This window comes from Tupaia chinensis, unplaced genomic scaffold, assembly GCF_000334495.1.
Source record: "Tupaia chinensis unplaced genomic scaffold, TupChi_1.0 Scaffold000028_1, whole genome shotgun sequence".
Classification (NCBI taxonomy): domain Eukaryota; kingdom Metazoa; phylum Chordata; class Mammalia; order Scandentia; family Tupaiidae; genus Tupaia; species Tupaia belangeri.
Window position 1 is genome coordinate 6,430,928 of NW_006159458.1, and position 26,045 is coordinate 6,456,972.

The window sequence follows — 26,045 nt, forward strand, 5'->3', positions numbered from 1 at the left end:
CCTGCTTTTTGTACTTAGCACAGTTAAAAGCAGCTTTTACTGGATTACTGCGATTTCGGAATTTGAGTTATAATGTATATGACTTACATCAGAAACAGTGAGTGAAAAGCTCATATGTCATATACCACATCTTCTGATACCTGTTGATACGAAGTTGACTGCACAAAATAGTTACTCATTTATTTCCATTAGAATGTTGGTAGTCTTACAAGCTGTAGAAACATACTTTTAGGCTTGTTTATGAGGCTTTTAGGCTGTATATTTTATAGTAATCGGTGGAAACACTAGAAAAGATGATGTTTCCAAACCCTTATGAAGTCTCAGTATTGGTTTTAACTAAATTTCTTTAAATGAAATTTTTATTTTAAAGTAGTGATGGCAGCTGATGTTGTTCTTACGTCCTTTGGCTACAAAAGGAGGAAAATCGTGATTCAGATGTGGCTAACTCCGAGCTATGTACTACTTTGAATATTAGTTGCAGAGACTAACAAGATGAACCTCATATTCTGGTCGGAGCTAGAATAAACAAGAGCTCTGGTTCATACACCTTGTCCTGGGGTTGGACACTGGCAGTCCTTGGCACATGAAAAGCCAGATACAGAGCATGTTCATTCTCCTAGTTCTGCTCTTTGTACTTGACACTGTTTAAAAGCACAATTTATACCAGACTATTTGTGATTTCCAAATTGGAGCTATTACATATGACATATCAAAAGCTCTGACTGAGTGACGATAGCCAGTATTGAACTCTGCACTTAGAAGATGATTCAGTGTTTCTTCACACCTTCCCACTCTTACACCTACTCTTCCGTGCCTCCCCCCCAACAAAACACCCCACACAACCTCAAGCAAAAACAGTTACATCACTGAGGAGTGGTACCCTCATTATTTACGGGTGGCAGATGTCAGGAGTTAAGCACAGTCTGAATCAGAGCTACATGATTTAAACAGAAACGCCAGAAATGTCCTAATGAAAAATAATTCTTGATCCAGACAATAATCATGGAACATTTCCACCATGGTTTTTTTTTTTTTTTTCAGATATTTTTGCCATAGAGCATGTACACTCGCCAAAGGGACAGAAAGCGAAACGTCAGCCCCTCAGGGATGATGGCCACATCACAATTTCTTCTCCTCCATTCACCTCTCGGAATTTTGGGCATGCACGTATACACGCCAGCATGTTTCAAGCCACTGGGTCTGGAACTTAAACCATGGTCAGCCGTGTGGGAGTCTAGTGCCTTAACCCCTACACTATCTCATAGCCCTCCATCATGGCTATTGACGGTCAGAACAGAAATGATTGTACTTGTCTTCTACTTGCAAAATACACAAGATCTTAAGAGTAACTATTCAAATTATGTTCCTTGACATAACTTTGGTTGTCATATGCTCCTTTAATTTGGGGGTGTTCACCTAACAGATCAAATACAATTTGAAATAAGGAGAGAGGAAGTGGAATAAATGTTTGATGGGTACCATGGGCAAAGTATGCTGAAGCAGCTCTTTGGGAAATTTGATTTTTACCATGCAACTTCAAAAAGATACAAAGAATCGGGAACCAGCAGTTAGCGTAATGGCTATGTCGCTGGACTCCCACGTAGTCGACCACGGTTTGTGTCCCGGACCCGGTGGCTTAAAACTCACGCCGGGCGCGTGTGCGTGCATGCCCAAGATCCCTAGAGGAGAATGGAGGAGAAGGGATTGCGGCGTGACCATCCCCCCTGGGGGGTGATTTCTCGCTTTCTGTCTCTATGTCTCTCTCTGTCTGTCTGGCAAGCGCACGCGCCCTACAGTGAAAATCTCTCCAAAAAAAAAAAAAAAAAAGATACAAAGAATAATGAGTTGAAAATCACCAAAATAATGATTTTTCAGTCTTTTCTGTGGGAGACAAGAGCAAGGGTCTTGGAACTGTAGCCTGCCATCCTTCCCTGAGTTCCTGTAGTCCCTGCTCCTTGCACGAGATGATAGGCCCCGGAAGGGACCCACAGCGGGTGGTATGTGATTCAGAGCACAGTGGTGTGCGCAGTCGCTGTTGGTGGCACTCACTTGTGGCTCGTGGACGTTTTGATTCTAGTAACAGCAATCAATTCTCTTTTTTGCTCTGTTGATGAATCATTTAACAGACATTTGCTAGTCACTATTCGAGCAATTTTATCATGTCCTAGATGCTGGAGGTGCTCTGAAAAATAAGAGCCAGTCCTTGTGGTTGAGTTTATTAGTTTGGGAGAACGATGATGGCATTGAGTGTTGATGTTGCTCAGCTCAGCCCACCCAGGCCCCACAGGTCTTCTTGGACACACCAGGCATTTACACGGACTGTCCTTGGTGAACAAATCCCATTCTCAGTATGGCCTTCCTTGAGGCCTTCGTCAAGATTGTCAATCCCTCCACCATTATGCCCAGCACTCCCCATTGCCCTTTCCTCTTATTTTTTCCTTGCATAGCCTAACATACCACTGTGCCTCTTAGGAAGTAAACAGGGTTATATCCATTTAGTTCACAGCTGGATCCATGGAGCTTAGGACAGTAAACAGCACTCAGTATATATTTGTTGAATAAATGAGTAACTGTGCTGATGGCGAGGGCACCGAGGCAAACCTACGTTCCTGGCTTCCATTAGCGCTTGACTTTAGGAAGTCATGGATGAATCCTGCTGTTAATTGCTTCTGAATTCCTCATCTCCTAAAAATGACTTCTCTGTCAGAAACAAGCTGCATTTGAAGGTTCTGTTTCCTCATGTTGGGCAATCTGGAGTTAGTTCTGGCTCTCATAAGCATGTTTGTGGTTGCAGAGGAAAATGACTGTTTCTCACCCAAATGTTGTCATGTCATCATCTCTGTCTGGCAACCAGAGAAGCAGATGTTCTGTTCCTTGACCTCAGGCTAGTGGTTACAGTTCTGGGTGTTAAATAGATTTCACAAAACAGCATTTGCACATGCGAGCTGCTGTTTCGTGTAATTTTTTGTAGTCTTCAACCCCAGCAAGCTTTAGGAAAGGTCTGGTTTGAGGGCACAGAAGAGTGTGTGTGTGTGTACATCTGTGTGCATATAGATTCATTCATTTATGTACTTAGCCAGCTAGCTAGCTAGTGCAAAATACGTGTTTATTTCAAGGTCGTCAGTACTTCAAAAGATGACCAAAAGTAGCCCTAAGAACATTGCCAGGAACATATTATCTTCTTTCAGGAAGTAATATTCAGGCTTTTTTTGCTGCTATCTTGTAGCAAAGAGGACTTACTCACTTATTATTTTTTTTAATTCAAAACTGTTTATTACATTCCACTTGGTCCAGGCACAGTGCTGTTTTGGGAATACAGGAATCGATATGGAGTTTTGGTCTTTCAGACAGAGCTTGGTGATTGGACACTTCAGCAGAGCCCAGAACCACCATTAGCTGAATGAGGGAAAGGATGGTGGTCTCAGGGTCAGGATACTTGAGCTGAGCTCCTAGCTTTCCCCGTCACCAGCTTGGCAAATCATTTACATTTATAGGCCCTTAGTTTCTTCTTCTGCAAAATAAAGATGCATTAGTTGATTTCTAAAGTTCTTTTTAGTTGCATGAAATGGTCTGGGGGAGCCCAAAGATACCAGAGTACTTCCTATACAATATTGTCTACCTTTTGAGTCTTTCAAGCCTTCTTCATCTGTTAGAAGGTGCAGTATCTTTATAAGGTGATGAATTAAGTTTCAGCAATGCAGATTCCTGGGTGCCAGAGGTGGAGAGGAGAGAGAGATGTTGAGTACCAGAGGCAGCCTTTTGTGAGGAGAGTTGCTGAAGCTGATGGCCCACACTCCACTCCTGAGATGACCACTGTGCTCTCACAGTGGGTTAGGGGGAGGTAATCTCCCAGTGGGTCAGTAGCTTAGCTTTGGGGTCTTATCTTCTGGACTGTGTCATGTTTCCGTTTTAGCCATATACATGCTCGAGCTCTCCCTGAGCCTGTTATGGTTGAATCTCAGATGTGAAGTCAGCATCTCCCATACTCGGTGCTGCTATTCCAGCAGGCTGGGAATCACTAGAGATAGACTTCTCGAAAGGCCCTGTACTGCAGTGACCAGCTCTAGTAGATACACAGACTTCTCGGGGGATGGGCTCCTCCATAGTGCTCCCAGAAGGTCTGGTCATGAGCAGTGTTCCTGAGTAAGACCCTATCCACATTATTATGATTACTAACCAGCTTTTATCCTACTGAGGTAAATTTGGACTTCAGAATGTTCCCTTCAGCGTGTTCTACAGCTCTTACTATTTGTTAATAGAAAATCATTTCACTTTACTGGTGAAGGATACATCGAGGATGATTAGATGAGTAGTTTTCTGTTTTGTTGCTTTTTAAAATGTGGGTCTACCTGAAGAATGGATTGATTTGGGAGATTTGGAAATTTGATTACATGGAACAGTAACTTTCAGTTTATTATTTGCGAAGTTGTAAGACACGGTTTTTAAAAATGACTATTGCTATAAGACATGCCTAATAGCATTAAAGTTTGAAAATATTCCAATTTCTAATTGACAGAAGAAGAACTAGCAACTCCTCCGCTAGATGGCATCATTCTTCCAGGAGTGACAAGGCGGTGCATTCTGGACCTGGCGCTTGAGTGGGTGGGTGCCTTTGACATGAACAAGTTTTATAAGCCCCAAACAAAAAGTAATCTAACTATGCCCAACTTAGTGTTGAAATAATACCCTGTGGTTCCAGCCAGTGTTATCTAATCTTTACATCTTGACTTGAATGAAAAGAACTCTTCTAGAAAGACTGTCTTGGCAAGACTATCAAATAAGTATTATTTAGAGGAAGGACTGGAAGAAACCAGTTTAGCAAGATATCCTAGTGAAGAAGTGTTCTAGCGCCAGTCTCCATCCCCATACCTGCTCTCTCTTACTGACCTGCCTGGTTTATAGTATCCAAATGGCAATAATCCATGCTTCTTCCTTTCCTGTATTTAGTCCAGCCTAACCATGCTTCCTATAGAAATTAAAGAATTTTACTGACTTTAAATGTTGATTGGCATAACGTTATTGATTGGGCTGTTTTCTTTCTTTTTTTGCCTCTAATCTCCCCAAATTGGTTTTTTTTTTTTTTTCAGAATCATTATTTTATATAACTTTATTTTTTAAATTTTGACCAGAGAGGGACAGAGCGAGAGAGAGAGAAGGAAAGTGAGGAAGGAAGCGCCACTGGTCTGGGACTTGAACCATGGTCGGCCATGTGAGAGTCCAGCACCCTTAACCACCACGCCACCTGGTTACCCCTCAAATTCTGATACTTGCTTATTTTAAAGTCATACTCAATGGAAAGTTGTTTCTAGTAGCCTTTCAAATCCAAGAGACACAGGCAAGCATATTAAACTATTTGGTATTGGAAATGATACAACATATTCAAGATGACTATTGAATGAGTTGGTTCTTTGGCAGAGGTTCCTGGATAAGACTTTTGACCCATGTGTTAAATTGGTCTCCAAAGAACACGAGCATACTGTGGTCAAAGAGTACTAACAGGACAAATGTTTAGAAATACACGCATTATCTAGGAGAGTGCTAGCACCGTTTCTCTGGAAAAGGCTTTGAAAATAGAGGAAATGTGCTATAAATAATTCCACCAAACCCTGCAGTAGACAAGACCCAACTGCCACATGCTGGCTGGCACATTGGGCATGACATTTACAAACTGTTGGTATAATTTCAAACAGCTTGCCCTGTCCTAAATATGTTTGCAGTTGGAAAGATGTATTTTCGAAGCTCAGTAATTTTTGTTTTATTAAAGAGAAAAATCAACTAAGTACAGAAGGTTTGATGACAAGTTGCAAGTGGAAATGCTTTCCCGCACTAATGATTTGCTAGCATGAAAAAAATGGGTTATTATGGAGGAAGTTTTTTTCTTGACTCCTTAGCTGTAATTTATTTTAAAAGCTCTTTTAAAGCAGTGAGACATAAAATGCCAAGAGGCATGTGGGGGGTTACCATTACTTGCCAGACAGGGGAAACTGTCCAAAGATAAGTAAGGGTGAGCAGAATAAAAACAATTCTGTTTATTTACAAGAGTCTTTTTTTTTTTTTTCTTTTCCAGAATGTAGAACTCAGATTGTTTTCTGTTAACTTTCTGATTTTATTTATGTGTTTATTTATCTTTGAACAACATAATGCTTGTGGGCTGACATACAGTAAAAAAGGAGCCATATTTCTTTTGTTTTTAAATTTTATTTTATTTTATTTTTTAAAAATTTGCTATAGGGCATGTACATTCACGGGGTGGGGTGGGGGGGGGCTGGAGAGAGAAAGTGAGAAAGCAAGCTGCAGGTTTGGGACTCAAACCGTGGCTGGCCTTGTGGGAGTCCAGCACCTTAACCACCACACCACATGCTGGTCCCAGAAGAGCCATATTTCTATTGCAGGTGTCTTTTTCTATCCTTTTCTATCTGTTTTTAGCATTCTTCTAATATTTTGAATATTATTAAGGGTTTTGATTTCCATTTTTATCTGTTGTGGGTTTCTAGGTTTGAAAAAATGCTTTCATCATTTATTGTTTTTAGTATCCACCCATACTTTATAGTCCTTGATTTAAATAGACCGTTGACAAGTTGAACTCTACTAAAACAAAAGAATAAAAATTAGACAGATTAAAGAATCAATATTAAAGAGGTGGTTTAAAGACCAGGAAGTGGCTTGGTAGTTAAGGTGCTGGACTCCCACATGGCCAATCATGGTTTGAGTCCTGGACCTGATGACTCAGAAATCCACTGGGCATGTGTGCATGCATGCCCAGAATCCCAAGAGAACAGATTTCATCTTGGCCAACCATCTGAGAGAGTGAGGGGTGTGGTGATTTCTCACACACACTCTATGGCAAAAATTTAAAAAAGAAAAGGTGGTTTAAACAGATAGCTTAAAAGCATCACTTTTTTTTTTCCCACTTCCTTTCCTTGTTATCAAGCAAAACAGTTCAGCCACAGTCTATGAAATGATAGCACCAATTCCACAGTGAAGCTCAGCCAGAGCTGTTTCTAAAAGAAGAAAGATTATTACTGTAACATCAGCTGTCAGTGAATTGTACAAGGAAAAGTATACAGTGCTACTCAAATGAAGTCCAAATATACATTCGGCTTTTTAAAATAATGAATATTTTGGATATTTGAACACAATCTTTGCTCTTTATTCCATAAAAGACACTGTAGAAAGGACCACATTTGGAACCATTCAGGACAGACCCAGGTTACAATGCAGTTCCTGCCATTTACTGCCTATCTGGCCTTCAGATGCCACTCGACTTCCCTGCTGCCTAGTTTCCTTGTCTGTCAAATGAGAATGAGGATACCTACTTTAAAGAATTACAGAACTTAGCATGTAATGGGTATTCAATAAATGGCAGCTATAATTTTTATATATTGTTTCCCTTGGTCTAAGGCACTGTAAAAGGAAAGTTTGCGTTAAGTAGCACTTGGGATGTGTCATTCATGAGACTTTATCCTTGACGACACATTAAATGCAACAGAGCAGGCATGTATTACAATACACTGTCTGCCTCACAGTGAGAATCTTATATTGTATATTCTGATAATCGCATTGTCAATGCTGTGACCTTGAGGTAGGTTGCGTCTCACCTCAGTGGGTTTCCCAGTGCACACTTCCCAGCCTGGCCTGGAAGGATGGTTATGAGGCTACTCGATTTCAGTCCCAAGGTAAAGTAGGAAGACAGATATTGCAGTTGTGTTGTAGGCCTTTCTTCTAAAATACCCTTTCTTTGTGTTTTTTTACATTACCAACAGGGTGAATTTAAGGTGTCCGAGAGGTACCTCACCATGGATAACCTGACAGCTGCCCTAGAGGGGAACAGAGTGAAGGAGATGTTCGGCTCCGGCACAGCCTGTGTTGTTTGTCCGGTTTCTGACATACTGTACCGTGGCGAGGTGAGACGGGGATATCTTCACTTCCGGTTGTTTCCAGATGTTTGCCTATCATTTAATCTAAGTTTTTAAATGTGTAAGTGATACACTGGTTAGAACCAGGATACAGAGAGTTTTTCCTTCATTTTTTAGAAGTATTTCGATTTATTCCTTTTGAGACAGTGAGAAGGTAGAGGAAGGGAAGGAGGGAGGGAGATAGGGAACCGTAGCAGATCCTGTCATGCCCCAGTTCTCCCTCCAGACTTCTAGCCAGCCAGGATCATGGGTGCACTTGGCATGATCAGTAGACCTAGGACCTGGGCCCTAGCTTTCCCATGTGGGCCCAGTGTCATACAGCATTGCCGTGTTGCCCACGTCATCACGGCTGGGCCAACAACGCTGCGATTACATTAACTGGGGCAGTTTATGCGGACAGACCTGTCTTAGCGTATCACTACCATCTTTCCGGTGATTTCATGTAAGCTCAAACGCGATGGGAAGTCAGTTTTATCTTTGGACGAGTGTTATATCTGACTCACCTCAATTTAGGAATGGCAGCTCTGCTAATAGACTTCCACTCTTATCTCTTTAAACCAGCTAGCCAAGAAAGGCCCCGTAGGTGGATAGAGTCCAGTTTCTGGTTTCCAAAAGTACCTGAGACTACAGAAATGGAATGATGAATTGGCAAGGAAGATGCATTTGAGTGCTCAACTCCTTCTTTCTTTCTCCTTTTTTAATTTTTAAATTTGTTTTAAAAGAATTTATCCATTTTATTAATTATTATCATTATTATTTTTTAATATGCTATAGGGCACATGTGTTCACCAGAGAGAAAGAGAAAGTGAGAAAGCAAGCCACTAGGTCTGGGTCTTGACTCTGGTTGGTCATGTGGGAGTCGAGCACCTTAACCACCACACCACTTACTGGCCCTTTAATTTTACTTTTAATTAGTTACTTTTTTTTTTTAGATTCTTGCCATAGGGCATGTGCACTCCCCAAAGAGACAGAGGAGAGAAAGTGAGAAATCATCCCCATGGAGGCTGGTCATTGCCACAGTTCTTTATCCTCCATTCTCTTAGGATTTTGGCCCACCTCCCCCCACCACCCCCCAGACACGCCCCCCCCACCCACGCACACATGTAGCTGGCATATTTTTCAAGCCATTTTTTCAGTCAGGGTTTAGAAACAACTCATCTTTCAGTAAAGAGGAAAAAGTAAATATTACCATTGAGATCAGTAAGTTAAAAACATTTTTTTTTCTTTTTTTTGGAGAGGTTTTTGCTATTGGGCGGGCGCATGTGCTTGCCAGAAAGACAGAGAGAGACAGAGAGACAGAAAGTGAGAAATCACCCCCCAGGAGGGATGGCCACGCTGCAATCCCTTCTCCTTCATTCTCCTCTTGGGATCTTGGGCACACATGCACACGTTCCTGGCATGAGTTTAAGCCACCGGGTCTGGGACTAGAACCACGGTCAACTATGTGGGAGTCCAGTGACATGGCCATTACACTAACTGCTAGTTTCCCCCCCCTCCCCAATTTTTTTTTTTTTGGTAGAGGTTTTTGCTTTAGGGCATGTGTGTGCCCCAGAGAAGTCCAGGACTCGGACAACGGAGTCAACCACGTGAGATCCAGCACCTGAACCTACTACGTCGCCTGCTAGCCCCTCAAATCCTTTATTACTAAGTAGAACACTACAAAAATCTTTTATTGGCAAGCCTGGTACATTTACCGAAGTCTTCCTAAAGTGAGAGTCAAGGATTTGGGTGGAAGAAATGTTCTCTTGGCAGATGCGTCTATCGTGTGTGGGTTGCACTTCCATTGCTTTGTCGGTTTCTTTACTCCCCTCTATACAACAAAACTGCAATACTTAGAGTTAGCCTCAGCATCTAACTTTATAACTTACAGGTCTGTGGTATTCTTGTAATGTGATTTGGTATAAATTACTCCTATCACAGAAATTCTACTAGTTCATTTCCAAATTATAATTATTTTTCCTCAGCCGAGCAGATTCATTTTTTTTTTTCCTATTGACTTTAATGGTGGCTGCTTCATTGCTAGAGGTTTTAAAACATTTATGGAATGGCTTTTGATAATAATTCCATGGGCAGATTCATTGTTTCATGAGAAAAAAATTATTTTACATCTATACTTTACTGACTCTGAAACTGTTATTTAGGACCAGCCCATGGCATAGTAGTTAAGGCAGTTGGACCCCACATGGCCAACTCTGTGGCTTAAGTCCTAGACCTTGCAGTTTGAAAAACATGGTCTGTGTACACGTTTGCCCAAATTCTGAAAGGAGAGAGAGATGGGGAAGAAGGGATTGCGGCATGACCATTCGCCATGCGGGGGGTGCTTTCTTACTTTCTCTGTCACTCTCCAGTGAGCACACCTATCCTCTGGCAAAGTTAAAACAACGACTAAAACTACTGTTCATTAGTTTATTATAGTCGTTTGTAGGTAATGTTATTAGTCCACTTTATGAACTAAAGTTGTCAATAGGTCAGATTTTTAAAAATCCAATTATTAATTCACCTCTGGAAATAAGTTTATAATGTTTAAATTTTTTTTTTTTTTCTTTTAAGAGAGATATTTGCTACAGGGTGTGTGTGCTTGCCAGAGAGACAGACAGAAAGCGAGAAATCACCTCCCAGGGGGATGGCCATGCTGCAATCCCTTCTCCTCCACTTCTCCTCTTGGGATTTTGGGCATGCACACACACATGCCCAGCATGAGTTTTAAGCTTCCTGGTCTGGGACTTGAGCTATGGTCTACTACGTGGGAGTCCAGTGATAAAGCCATTACGTCATCTACTAGTTCCATGTTTAACATGTTTTATAAGGGACACTAAGAGTCAAGAAGAACATCTAATTATCCTATTATAACAAAGGGCATAATAAGAAAAGTGAGAGCACAGACCGCGTGTTCAGATCAAATTGTCAGAAGCGTGCAAGCCAGCAGGCATGAATGGGCATGACTTAGGTTCAGATTGGAGGCATAAAATCTCTTCAGTCCTGACTTAATCATGCTATCCAGTATTGCCAAGGTTGCGGCCTCCCCAAGTTTAGCTTGGGCCAGAGATGGGTGTAGAAACCCTGTTTGTGGAAGTGTACACTTGCTTTAATTTGTGCCCTGATCTCTTTGAATTGCCATTCCCTGCCTCATGGTAGATAGAGAAGACAGCTGTGCATCCTTACAAGTGCTCAGACTCCTGTAAGAAGCAGACTTCTTTAAATTAGCCACTAGATTAGGTACCCCTAGCTTCTTGGCTTCTCAGATCAGCCTAAAGAGTGGCAGATAAGCCAGTTTTGCCCTAATCAGCTGATAGGAGTGAACAGCCTATCGTCGGCTGGCTAGTTTTTATTCACATTCGGAATAGAGCAGAGTCTTTGGCATAAGGGCTAGCACATGTACTTCAGTGGAATTGCCTTATTGTGGTAGGATTGCCGGGTTCCTTCCCTGTCATCACTGTACACGAACATCCTCAAATGATCTTATTCCCTTTTCTTTCACAGATGATGCACATTCCAACTATGGAGAATGGTCCTAAGCTAGCAAGCCGTATCTTGAGCAAATTGACTGATATCCAGGTAAGGGCTTCTTTTAAAATGTCACCTTACTTCTGTCAGGGCAGAGAACCAACTCATACTTCAGTACAGAGAAGAGAGTCAGTATTACCATTACATCAGTAAGTAAAACTTTTTTTTTTTGGTAGAGGTTTTTGATTTAGGGAATGTTGCTTCTGAGAGAGAGGGAGACAGACGTGAGGGAAAGTGAGAAATCACCCCTGCAGGGGGCATGGCCATGCCATAATCCCTTCTCTTCCATTCTCTTTCCTGGGTCTTGGGCACGCACACACACATGCTTGGTGTGGGTTTCAAGCCCTCGGGTTCAGGACTTGAACCACAGTTGGCCATGTGGGAGTCCAGTGACAGAACTGCTATGCCATCTGCTGGCCTGAGATGAGTAAATTAAATTTAAGGAAGGAACTGCTGTTGGTATATATGGGCGTGAGCAAAGCAGAACTGGGAAAAAAGATATGTGATTAAACAAAGGAAGGATACTTTCAGGGACTCTAAATTACTTAACCTTTTCAAAGTTTATTCACTTGTTTTCTCCATATGAGAGAAAACAGGGTTCTCATGCCACAATCCGGAGACAGAGAGAGAGAGAAAGAGAGAGACATTCCCAGTAGGGTTTTCATGCCGTAAGTCAGCCATCTGTATCATGGACACAGGCTCTCATGCCTGACTTCCATGTGGTTGACCACAGTTCGAGTCCCAGACCTGGCGGCTTGAAACCTTCATTTCCTGGTAGAAGCCTTGGGACACCAACACTGGACCTTATTATGTGGGTCCAGCATTGCAGAGTGTTGTTACTGCTGGGAAACATCTGGCCACAAATTACTTAACATTAAAAAAAAAATTATGTAGTGGCCAGCAGAGGGCGTAGTGGTTAAGGCACTGGACTTCCACATGGCTGACTGCATTTCTAGTCCTGGACCTGACATCCTGAGATTCACACCAGACTTGTGTGAAGGTGTGCCCAAAATACCGGGAGGAGAATGACGGGGAAGGGATTGCGGCCTGGCCATCCCCATGGCAGGCATTTCTTACTTTCCCTCTTACTGTCTTTCTCTTCTCCAGTGAGTGTATGTACCCTGTGGCAAAAACCTAAAATAAATATAGAGCCAGCCCTATGGCCTGGTAGGTTAGGGAGCCAGATTTCACATTGTCAACCTCAGTTTGAATCTAAGCCTTGGCAGCTTGAGAAACACACCAGGCACATGTGCTTGCATGCCCTAAATACCAACAGGATGGAGAAATGGAGAAGGGGTTATGCTGTGACCATACCCCATTGAGGGGTGCTTTCTCCCTTTCCTTTCTGTCTGTCTGTCTCTGGGTAGTTCATATACCCTCTGGCAAAATATAAAATTTAAATAAGTAAATACAAATTGGGTAATATTTTTCAAATCTCATTAAGAAGTATATCAAAGACCAGCAGTTGGCATAATGGCTCTATCACTGGACTCTCATGTAGTCGACCACTGTTTGAGTCCCAGACCTGGTGGCTTAAACTCATGCCGGGTGTGTATGCGTGTGTGCCCAAGATCCTGAGAAGAGAAAGGAGGAGAAGGGATTGTGTTGTCGCCATCCCCCCTGGGGGGCTTTGTCTCTCTGTCTCTTTCTGGCGAGCGCATGCGCGCTATAGCAAACACCTCTCAAAAAAAATAAACAAAAACACACACAAAAGAAGTATATCATGTGGGACCAGCAGGTGGCGTAGTGTTTAGGGCACTGGACACTCCCACATGGCCAACCATGGGTTGAGTCCTGGACCTAGTGGCTTGCTTTCTCACTTTCCCTCTCTCTGTGTGTGTCTCTCTCTCTGGTTAAAATAAAAAAATAAATGAATGAATAAATAAAATTAAATAATAATAATAATTTTAAAAAGTATATCACAGGACCAGCAGATGGTATAATGGTTATGTCACCTGGACTCCCATGTGGTTGATCACGGTTCAAGTCTCAGACCTGATGGCTTAAAACTCATACTGGGTGTGTGTGTGTGCATGCCCAAAATCCTAGGAGGAGAATGGAGGAGAAGGGATTGTGCCAGGGACATCCTCCCTGCGGGGTGATTTCTCACTTTCTATATCTCTCTCTCTCTCCAGTGAGCACACATGCCCTATAGCAAAAAAATCTCTCAAACAAAAAAAAATAGTGTATCATCCTGGGCCAACCAGTGGTGTGGTGGTTAAGGCAGCTGGAGCGCATGAGACTATGTGGTTTGAATCCCAGACCTGGAGGCTTGAAAAATAGGACAAGGACACGGTACCTACCTGTCTAAATTCCTGAGAGGAGGATAGAGAAGATGGGATTGAGTAGAGGAGTTGGACAGGCACAATCACATAGCTTTGGCTAAGGAAAGAAGCACCTCGAGGCACAATTAGAACTGTGATACTTTAGCAGAGAAGTGGGACAGAATATATGCATTAATACCCAGAAATGAGAGTAAAAGAGAAGCCCAAACACGTCATTTTGAAGCAAGATGAGAACCAGAAGTTCTCAGAACTTTTTTTTAGTTATACCTGTTATTATTTTAAATTTGCTGTATGGCATATATGAGAGAGAGAGCGAGAGAGCGAGAGAGCGAGAGCGCTAACTGCCAGATCTGGTACTTGAAATACTGTCGGCCATGTGGGAGTCCAGTGCCTCAACCATGCTTCTTGCTGGCCCCATCTCAGAACATTTCTTAAAAATTAAGTTTTGGGGGGACCAGCAGTTAGCGTAATGGCTATGTCGCTGAACTCCCATGTTGCCAACCACGGTTCGTGTCCTGGATCCGGTGGCTTAAACTCAAGCCGGGCGCATGTGCGTGCATGCCCAAGATCGCGAGAGGAGAATGGAGAAGGGCTTGCAGTGTGGCCACCCCCCCGGGGGGAATTTCTCACTTTCTGTCTCTCTGGTGAGTACACGTGCCCTGTAACAAAAACCTCTTAAAAAATAAAAAAAAACGTAAGTTTTGGAAGCCAAAAGAACATAAGTAACTAAAGGGAATTCTTGAGTGAGTCATTCAGCAAACAAATTGAATGCAAACAGCAGGCTAGAGGCTGCTACAGTAGTGAGAAAAAAGACCAAATAATGAAAGAAGCCAAAGCACACTGATGAAAAAGGACAAAATAGATATTCAATGTAAATACAAGACCATGTAGAAGCGTTCAAAAATAAGATACTCGAGGGAATTTCAGAAAGTTCATAGAAAAATGGAATTAAATATAAGTTTATTTTGATATAAGACAGTTTTTTGTTTTTTTGGGTTTTTTTTTTTGAGAGATTTTCATTGTAGGGCGCGTGCGCTCGCCAGACAGACAGAGATTGAGAGACATTGAGACAGAAAGCGAGAAATCACCCCCCAGGGGGGATGGTCACGCCGCAATCCCTTCTCCTCCATTCTCCTCTCGGGATCTTGGGCACGCACGCACACGCACCCGGCGTGAGTTTTAAGCCACCGCGTCCGGGACACGAACCGCGGTCGACTATGTGGGAGTCCAGCGACATAGCCATTACGCTAACTGCTGGTTCCCCACAGTTTTAAACTAAACTCACACATCATTCTTTTAATAATACGCATTTTCCATACACTTTTTGAAGATGAAGCAGATATAAGGAAAAAAATAGAAGTTTTCCTTCTAACTTGATATAGTCTCTCTAATTTAGTGCTTACAGCTGAGAAGGAATGAATGATTTCCCTTTTTACCCTAGGTAGTAAAGTACAGTGGTAGTGACACTAAGAACTAATGACACCTTCAGAACTCCATACTGAGCAAAGAAACAAGGGGCTGAGACACAGGACACGTAAGATAATACAGTATTCAGAGTCTGCCTCAGACCAGAGCACCAACCGGGAATTAAGGAACGGGAGCATGCTTTCAGAATCTAAGACCACATCTTTCCTTCTGCAGTTGTCCTATAGCTGTGCACATGGAACCTCGGGTCTCAAAATGACTCTCTTGTAATAGGGCAATTTGCTGCTGTCAGCCGAGCTACTAGTTTGTCTTTTTCTCTCCAAGAGAAATAATTTACATCATTGTTGAGGATAAACCATAGAATCGCATTGTGTTTTCAGTTGATTTCTCTTGGCATTACTTGGAGGACGTGAATGTTCCCGACCAAATGCTCTGGCAACTTGAAGGTGAGGGGGCAGTAGCCACCACAGAAACTTTCAAGATTCTCTCACCAGTGTATCCAAAGAAGAAAATTCCTTCTTTACCGCAGACTTGCCTTTCACTTAAACTTCTCTATTTCTATACATGAGTAAGAATCACTGAGGTCAAGTATTTGTGCTATTTAGTTAAGTATCCATCTAGCTCCCTGGGTCTTAAGAATTGTTAACAAATACCTCCCAGGAAGGGAACATTTCAAATAAAAGTTGCTTCCCCTTTCTGAAGAAGAAAAATTTATTTAATTTTATTATTATTTTTTATCTTTGCTATTGAGCATCTGCGCTCATCAGAGAGAGATGGCAGGGGTTGGGGAGTGAGAAAGCAAGCCACCAGGTCTGGGACTCGAACCACCGTTAGCCATGTGGGAGTACAACACATCTGTGTTCATATTTAGCCAAACTTAAACTTGGAGCACATCAGCCACATTGTGTTTATTTTCTCTTTTATTGCTCTTTGCCACTGCAGTTCACACCACTATGTTGACCTTAGCTCCTGCCGTTTCTGGTCCTCTCTGTGCTCCAGATGTGCTCTACTCTCCAATGCCTCCTGCCTGTGCTGCACCTTTTACAGTTGGCTCACCTGGCGAGGTGTGGGTTGTCTTTCAAGACTCATCTCCTTTTGGAACCTTTTAAATCACTCTTGAACAATCCTCCTTTCCCCTAGTCCAAACACACATCATCTTCCCACCTGCTTCTTCCTTAAGTTAACGTTAGCATAGCACCACAGGATTGACCCTTCGGGCCTTCAGTTCACATAGTTGTTCATTTCACACCTCTGCCTTCTAGGCTTATTTCAGTGACAGAATTGCTTACTCTCTTTTATACTCTCAATTGTAGCACAGGGCTTAGGGCATAGTGCACTTACAGTAATGTTTTTCAAATGAATGAATTTAAGAAAGACATGGTGAAGCCAGAGACCAAGAAAATACTAAACAGCAAAAAAGGTACAGGTTGAACATCCTTAATTCAGAAATCCAGAATTGAGAGTGCTCCAAAGTTGGTACATTTTGAATTCCATCCTGGAACCATGAGTGGACCCTTTCGCACCTGACTGCATGTGATGGTTCCAGTCAAATGCTGCACTGTAAATATGTAAAATTACCTTCAGGCTATGTGTATGTGGTGTATATGGAACATTAACTAATATCACGTTTAGACTCAGGTCCAATCCCCAACATATCAAATATTCCAAAATCTGGAATAAAAAAAACAAAACCCAAAACTCTTCTGGTTCTAAGCATTTCAGATACAAAATGCTCAACCTAGATTGCTCTTTTTTTTTTTTTTAAAGAGAGGTTTTTGCTATAGGGCGCATGTGCTTACCAGAAAGACAGGAAGTGAGAAATCACCTCCCAGGAGGGATGACCACACCACAATCCCTTTCCTCCATTTTCCTGTTGGGATCTTGGCTACACTCTTCTATGTTAACACATTCTGAGAAGAAATGGCAAGAAGATCTCTCAAGAAATGTCAGATTATTCAAAAAACACCTCCTGAGAACCTGATTTAGATGTTTTGAAAATGAGGTAAACATTGAGACTGCTGTCCCAGTCATGTAACAGCTAGAGCCTGGCCCTTAAGTTTCGGGAGCACGTGTGAGTAACTAGCATAGCTGCTTCTGTTGAGGTTTCATCAAGTGGGAAATGGTGATCACAGAGTCCCAGAGGTAGATGTCTTAAGCAATTTAGGGAAAAGAAAGTCTGAACAGGATAGGATTAGGATCCGTGATTGCGGGTCACCAGATGGGAATGAAAAGTCTGTTCGCTCACTAGTAGCTTTAGTTTTGTCAGCATAAATGACCAGCCGTGATTATTGTATTCTTGTTTTTACTGGAACAGCTCAATGTATGTAGACCTACTTTCCCTATCATGTCCCGAGCTATCTTCTTTATATACATGTGGACTTGTTGCTCCTGTGTCCTGATTCACCAGGTCCCTCAGCCCCTTGACCAGCTTCCTAGCCTCTTGTTCCCATCACATCCTTCTCCACTCGTCGCAGGATTGCAAAGCTTTGCACAGCCCCTCCATGGCATTTGGAACAAGAATGACAAATTGCTCCCCGTGTAGCACCGGCTATATATTTTTTGGCATTGTAAGGAGTGAGCACGTGACAAGCAAGTTGTCCATTTACCAAGAATTTTGTGCTGATTGTAAAAGGCGTTTAGCAAAGGCCATATGAAATAATTTGCCATGTATACCTTGAATGGGAAGTAATGAACTTGTCATCAGCCATGTTTTGGTTTAGTGTCCTAACAGGAATTTACAAAAGATTACAGTTATGCATATGGCACAGATAGGCTTTCATGTGGGCTCAAAATGCCATCCTGTAGGCTCACCCTGACTTGAGATTGCTTTGGTCCATCTCAGAGCAAACAGAGCTAAGTAAGTAAGTGTGATTCACAGCATGCTTGCCAAATGGTGAAGGCGTGAGCCCGCTGCTGCGGCTCTGTAATGACGTTGACAGTAGAGTAATGGCAGCCCAGCCCTTGTAGACTTGTTTTTGCCTTCCATTTCTGTGGATACTGACTCTTAAGGAAAGAATATAATTTCTATCTCTGCTAAAACCTGTCATCTCTTCTTAGAATTATTTTCTTTGAAAATTTTAATTGAAATATTCATCAGCCAAGTGAAAAGTCTGATTGCTAAATGCCTGTGTCTAGACATTATGGATTACTTATACCACATTTCTCAGTACATCTCAGAATGCTATGATTTTGCATAAACGCATAAATTGCAGGTTGAGGGGATAAAACTCAACACATACCATGCAGGTTCATAGAGTGATACGGCCCATGACTGTCCTTGTAACCGAAATTGATTTTTCGGTCATTTATAAGCCCAAAACAACTAATTGAAAGCAAATTTACCTTAACCAATGAGATTCAAGATGAAGTGATAGCAGTCATGAATTATAATTTTGTAAGTCTGCTGAAATGTCAGTAGACTGAATGCTCCAATGTTATTAATGGCAAAAACGTCTTATATATTAATGAGAATCGGAATAAGGGAAATAAAACACTTCTTGGGCTTTTACTTTAAGTCACATTGACATTATACACAAATCAGGCAGATTTTGAAAATGCTTTGACCAGCATTCATCATGTAGTAAGAGTCAACAGGGGAAGGCTACACCTTCTGGGCAGCTCTTTCTGCTGTTTGTTAGGCAGGTCAAGCTCTCGGCTTCCTTAATGCACCTTTTCATGGAAATAACAAGGTGGTAGGTAGACCCATTTTGCCCTCCCCCATTTTCTTTGTTTCTTGCCTTTTAATGAAGTATTTAATTTTACTTATTTTAATTTGCTATAGTGCACAAGTGCTCACCAGACACACACACACACACACACACACACACAGAGAAAACTGCCAGGTCCAGGATTCAAACCACGGTCAGTTGTGTGGGAATCCAGAGCTTTAACCACCATGCCACCTGCTGATCCCAGCCCCCTGTATTTTTACCAGTTTAGTTAGATTCTATTCTGACATCATTAGGAGGAACACAGCACAGGTACAGTTTGATTCAGGAGAATATCATCAGACAGAGACAAGAGAACTGGGCTTGATACTAAGAGTCACCTAGAGCTTAGCATTCTTACATGTAAAACAGGCAAGCTTGGATTAAAGTTTATGTACGTCTGTGTGCTTTTGCCATAGGATGTGTGTTCTCACTGGGAAGGGCGGGGAAACAGAGGGAAAGTGAGAAATCACCCCCTAGGGGGATGACCATGCCACAATCCTTTCTCCGTTCTCCTCCTGGGATTTTTGGTATGCACGCATATGTGATCAGTGTGATTATCAAGCTCCCAGGTCCAGGAATTGAATTGTGGTCAGCCATGTGGGAGTCCAGTGCCTTAATCACCACACCACGTGCTGGCCCCTTGGATTAAAATTTGTTACTCTTTCTACTTGATTTTTCTATTCTAAGTTTTTTATGTCTTCCAAGAGAAAAAGAGGGGGAGAGCTAGACATGCCAGCAGGGCCTTCATGTTGTGACCCACCCCTAGCCTCAGCCTGGATCGTGGCATGTGTGAAAGAACCTGGGACCTTCCCACACGCAGAGCATCTCGCCTCGTCATTGTGCTGCCGCTGACCCCTTGCTTTTTAAGCAGGAGAACTTTCTTCAGAAGAAATGGAACCCCAATTTACAAAACAGATAAAAGTAGAATTGTTCTGAAGAAATAAAATCCAGAGGCCTCACATGTGTGAGTCATCCCCTGTATTTCAGATGGACATTTACATTCTAATTCAGAAATTGTGACGTTTTGTGTTAATTTAAACTAAAGTTATATTGGAACCTGTCATCTCTTCTTAGAATTATTTTCTTTGAAAATTTTAATTGAAATATTCATCAGCCAAGTGAAAAGTCTGATTGCTAAATGCCTGTGTCTAGACATTATGGATTACTTATACCACATTTCTCAGTACATCTCAGAATGCTATGATTTTGCATAAACGCATAAATTGCAGGTTGAGGGGATAAAACTCAACACATACCATGCAGGTTCATAGAGTGATACGGCCCATGACTGTCCTTGTAACCGAAATTGATTTTTCGGTCATTTATAAGCCCAAAACAACTAATTGAAAGCAAATTTACCTTAACCAATGAGATTCAAGATGAAGTGATAGCAGTCATGAATTATAATTTTGTAAGTCTGCTGAAATGTCAGTAGACTGAATGCTCCAATGTTATTAATGGCAAAAACGTCTTATATATTAATGAGAATCGGAATAAGGGAAATAAAACACTTCTTGGGCTTTTACTTTAAGTCACATTGACATTATACACAAATCAGGCAGATTTTGAAAATGCTTTGACCAGCATTCATCATGTAGTAAGAGTCAACAGGGGAAGGCTACACCTTCTGGGCAGCTCTTTCTGCTGTTTGTTAGGCAGGTCAAGCTCTCGGCTTCCTTAATGCACCTTTTCATGGAAATAACAAGGTGGTAGGTAGACCCATTTTGCCCTCCCCCATTTTCTTTGTTTCTTGCCTTTTAATGAAGTATTTAATTTTACTTATTTTAATTTGCTATAGTGCACAAGTGCTCACCAGACACACACACACACACACACACACACACAGAGAAAACTGCCAGGTCCAGGATTCAAACCACGGTCAGTTGTGTGGGAATCCAGAGCTTTAACCACCATGCCACCTGCTGATCCCAGCCCCCTGTATTTTTACCAGTTTAGTTAGATTCTATTCTGACATCATTAGGAGGAACACAGCACAGGTACAGTTTGATTCAGGAGAATATCATCAGACAGAGACAAGAGAACTGGGCTTGATACTAAGAGTCACCTAGAGCTTAGCATTCTTACATGTAAAACAGGCAAGCTTGGATTAAAGTTTATGTACGTCTGTGTGCTTTTGCCATAGGATGTGTGTTCTCACTGGGAAGGGCGGGGAAACAGAGGGAAAGTGAGAAATCACCCCCTAGGGGGATGACCATGCCACAATCCTTTCTCCGTTCTCCTCCTGGGATTTTTGGTATGCACGCATATGTGATCAGTGTGATTATCAAGCTCCCAGGTCCAGGAATTGAATTGTGGTCAGCCATGTGGGAGTCCAGTGCCTTAATCACCACACCACGTGCTGGCCCCTTGGATTAAAATTTGTTACTCTTTCTACTTGATTTTTCTATTCTAAGTTTTTTATGTCTTCCAAGAGAAAAAGAGGGGGAGAGCTAGACATGCCAGCAGGGCCTTCATGTTGTGACCCACCCCTAGCCTCAGCCTGGATCGTGGCATGTGTGAAAGAACCTGGGACCTTCCCACACGGCTCCAGCATTGCAGAGCATCGCCTCGTCATTGTGCTGCCGCTGACCCCTTGCTTTTTAAGCAGTAGAACTTTCTTCAGAAGAAATGGAACCCCAATTTACAAAACAGATAAAAGTAGAATTGTTCTGAAGAAATAAAATCCAGAGGCCTCACATGTGTGAGTCATCCCCTGTATTTCAGATGGACATTTACATTCTAATTCAGAAATTGTGACGTTTTGTGTTAATTTAAACTAAAGTTATATTGGGACTAAAGAGCCAGGTCACGTGAAAAGGAGACATACATAGCCTCAGTAATTTAGACAGAAACACAGTGAAGATTCAGTGGCCCGATAGTCCGGGTTAGGAAGATCTGTTCCATGTCAGTCTCCTCATACGTGGTTGTGTGGAAATAGGGAGGCCAGTCTGGTCTCCCACACGGCCTACTGTGGTTCGCAAACACTGGATGTGGTGTGAGACAGCCCTTCGGTAGCTCTGGGTGCTGCCATTTGCTAACTGCAATCTCGAGCAAGTTTTTTATCTCCCTTATATTAGGAGTTTTGTCTTCCCTAAAATGGGAGATTGCTAATGGCACCTTCTGTCTCAGATTACCGTGAGGACTAAATGAGGTAATGTCTGTAAAGCACAATGGCGTTGGCATGCAGTGATTGCCCAGAGGGTGAGAGCTCAATTAAACACAGATATTTGTTGAATGAATGGTTGATTCAGTGAATGAATGTAGAATAGAAAGAACTAGCTTAGCTTTGTGTTGCTGACATGGAATATCTTTGTTTCATTTAATTCGGTTTTATATATTAAAATTCAGATTTGTGGGACCAGCAGATGGCATAATGGTTACGTTGCTGGGCCCATGTAGTCGACTGTGGTTTGAGTCCTGGACCCTGTGGCTTAAAACTCAGGCTGAACACATGTGCATGCGTGCCCAAATTCCTGAGAGGAGAATGGAGCAGAAAGGATTGTGGCATGGCTATCCCCCCTGGGTGGGGTGATTTCTCACTTTCTCTCTGTCTCTCCAGCAAGCGCCTGTACCCTACAGCAAAAAAATCTCTTTAAAAAAATCAGATTTGTGTTTAAAGTGAATTATTTTCTGATGCACATAATTGAATTCTGGTTATAATAATATTACAGTTACACGACTTACAAGAGTAAGAAAAGTTGAAATGCTAAAGTAGTATAGTCAACATTGATTTAGAGAACAAAGCATCTGCTACAGTCCATGGGCTTGTGAATGTAATGTTTATGTCCGTGAATGTCAATTCACAAAAAGCACACATCAGAGTCACCGGAATGTGCTTGCTGAAATGCAGGTTGCTGGGACCCATCCCAGGTTTCTGACTGAGTGAGTCTGAGACTGAACCTGAGAATTTGCATTTGTAACATTGCATCATGTACTGCTGATGCCAGTGTTCTGGGGAACGCACTTTGAGCATCAGTTCTTTAGAGGAAAGAGAACAATAGCTATGCAGTTTAGCTCATGACTAAATTTGGAGAGCAGAAGTGAAACAAAAGTGGTAATGTAGAGGCATGTACTTAAATTTATAAAGGACCTCCACCAGTTGTGAATTTGAGCTCGGCAATAATGATATCATTTGTGATTCTTTTCAAGCATTTGTTGTTTAAAAATCCCATGTGGGGCCTGGAGGCAGCATGGTGGTTTCAGATGCTGAACTCCCACATGGCCTGCCACGTTTCAGGCCCTGAACATGGTGGCTTGAAAATCACTCTGGATGCATGTGTGTGCGTGCCCAAAATCCCAGGAGGAGAATGGAGGAGAAGGGATAGCGGGGTGGCCACCCCTCTGGGGAGGATTTCTCACTTTCTCTCTCATTCACTGTCTCTGGTGAGCACAAGTACCCTATGGCAAAAACCTCAAACAAACAAACAAGAAACTCCCCATGTGTGCTTTTCCTTTATTTTTGTAAGTCTGTTTCCCTCCCTCCTTTCTTCCTCTCTTTCTCTCTTATCGATGTGTATAATGAAAGAATGAACACTGAGCTTCTGTAGAAATGACCTTCTTTGTTCCTCTATTATGAAACCTCTTTATTAGAATTCATGAGTGGTTCTGACTTGATGTATATTTTTATTTTTTAATCCATGAAAGGAAGAGATAGAGAAAGACAGAGAGAGGACCCCTATGCTGTGGTCCATCCCCACTCCCAGCTGGCTCCCTGGCACAGGCATACCTGATATACAGTGGGAGGTCTTGGGATGCAAACCTGGGACTCTCCTCTTGTGGGTCCATTTGCAATGCGACTACACCACTACTTGGTCCCTGAATATAGTCCCCCCCCCCCATACACACAGGGTACATGCTCTTGCAGGAGACAGAAAGAAAGAGAGAGAGAAGGAAAATGAGAAAGCACCCCCTCCCCCCGAGGGTGGTCGTCCATACGACAGGGTCTTCACCATTCTACTCTTGGGATTTGAGGGCATGCAAGCACATGCACTCAGCTTCTATTTTTCTTTTCTTTTTGGAGAGGTCTTTGCTATAGGGTGCGTGCACTAGCCAGGAAGACAGAGAGAGACAGAGAGACAGAAAACGAGAAATCACCCCCCAGAGGGGATGGCTATGCCGCAATCCCTTCTCCAGTCTCCTCGCTGGATCTTGGGCACACATGCGCATGCGCCCAGCGTGAGTTTAAACCACTGGGTCAAGGACTCAAACCGCAGTCAACTACATGGGAGTCCAGTGACATAGCCATTATGCTAACTGCTGGTCCCTGCATCTATTTTTCCAGTTGCCACCAGATCTGGGACTCGAACAGCAGTCAGCCACCTGGGATCCAGCTGCCTTAACCTCCATGCTATCTGCAGGCTCCTAAATATGCTTCTTCATGTTCAAAGCAGAAGTAGCTTCTGTAGAACCTTAGCTTTATTATTATTATTATTATTGTTATTATTAATATTAAGTTTGGTTATGAGCTATTCTGGCACTGCTGGCTTTTATACTGAAACCTGTTTTTTTGCTTTTGTTGTAGTACGGAAGAGAAGAGAGCGACTGGACAATCGTATTATCCTGAACGAAAAATATAGGATACCAACTGTATGCTATTGGGATAGATTTGCGTTTGAGTTGTGATAGATTCCGTTGGCTCCCTGCTAGTAGTTGTGCATAATCTAGTTTGTATTTTCAGTGTTACAAGGGCGATTGTTTCCTCACGCCAGAGAGAACAAATTGCAATCATCACATGGTGTTTTGTAAACTTGGTAGTAGTAGCTTTTCTAGAAAAATATTAAAGTAAGCCATATAACATAGACTTCCTCAATAATGTGCCTCCCTTAGGACTTCACTCTGATACGGAAATGTTTGTTTCTTCTTTAAGTTATGTTCTATTCTTTAACCAAGTGAGATTGTGTTTGTATGTTTGAAACCTGATTTGAGTAAATCTCATTGGCAACATTTCATGTGACACATGTTTATTTTCAGAAAGCCTTTTTTTTTTAAATCAAGACTGAACAACCGGATTTTCTGCTTCTAAGTCCATCTGAAGGTAAATCATTCCCTTCTTCCCGGTGTCACCGTTTGTTCAAGTCACTTTGTGTGTTGGTAATACCTGAGCACATTTGTACCCTTGCGCTGTCCACACTGAGCTGTGACTGGCGTCGTCAGGCTCCTGCAAAGCTGGGGGGTCCTGTGCCTTACAGGACCCAGAGCCTGCCAGAGTAGGTTCTCATTCAATATTCAGTGTAAGGGCACTGAGCTTCTATAGAAGCGTACCTTCTTTGCTTCTATGCTATGAAACCTCTTTATTAGTATTTGTGATGACTGGTTCTGACTTGGTGTGTGTTTACCTCATACTGTCTTTATTTTCCATGGACTAAGTCATTAGAGATACTCAGAGGCATAGTGACCTGGAGGAGTTATCTCGTATATGAAGACTGTCTTGGAATTGAGCAGTAGCTTGAGAGACATCGTAATGTATCCAAGCAAATGGAAATGATAAATGTATGTTAAGTGTTAAATCCGAAAGAAATACACACACACACACACACACACACACACACACGTATGGGGGGTAGAAAGCAACAGTATACTGCGGTATTAATACACAGTGTAGGTGTTTCCTGTTGAATGAGGATTGAATAAGTATGTGGTTAGGGTACAGGAAGGGCAATTGTAGAGGCCATTTTCCTTGTTTAGGAGCTGTGAGTTAAAATTGTATCTTTTTTGGTTTATCTAGGGGGAAAGACAAATCTTGATAGAAAACATTTACCTTTGGAAGGTCAGCTCTCAAACATTGGATTTTGGTTTCCTTCATCCTAATACCTTTGATCTTCCTGATCATATCTCATTCTCTTTTCTGAGCAAAGAAAAAAAAAATAAAAAACAGTGTTAAAGTTTGATGCTTTGAAAAAGTTTCCTTAAGGCGGTTAGCAGCATAGAACAAATGAGCTTTGATTCTTTTCCAAAACTTTTAGCCATAGGGTCTTTTTTTAGACAGGAATGGTAAAATGAAAATTAAAGAAGCATAAGATGAAAAGGAATAGTGAACATGTCTTTTGGGGCCTTCTAATTGTTGATCTGACATCTTGGAAGAATCTACCCTGTTCAGGCCTTAGGTGGTCTTCACAGTCCCTTGCACGCGCTCACCAAGTAGCAATTCTAGGGTTATGCTTTTCCCTTGGCTAAATCCTCTGACGTCATTCTTAATATAGTAGTCT

At 42.1% G+C, this 26,045-nt stretch overlaps 1 protein-coding gene across 3 annotated transcripts in view; it reads left to right on the plus strand.

Moving 5' to 3' along the window:
* Positions 1-24,788, plus strand: part of BCAT1 (branched chain amino acid transaminase 1) — a 116,678-nt gene extending 91,890 nt beyond the window's left edge. For all 3 annotated transcript variants that reach the window (XM_006140301.3, XM_006140300.3, XM_006140302.3), the window contains exons 8-11: positions 4,517-4,602; positions 7,764-7,904; positions 11,397-11,471; positions 24,362-24,788. In XM_006140301.3, the coding sequence (XP_006140363.1) occupies positions 4,517-4,602; positions 7,764-7,904; positions 11,397-11,471; positions 24,362-24,403 (344 nt within the window). In that variant the 3' untranslated portion in view covers positions 24,404-24,788. The remainder of the gene's footprint in view (positions 1-4,516; positions 4,603-7,763; positions 7,905-11,396; positions 11,472-24,361) is intronic.
* Positions 24,789-26,045: the final 1,257 nt, after the last annotated feature.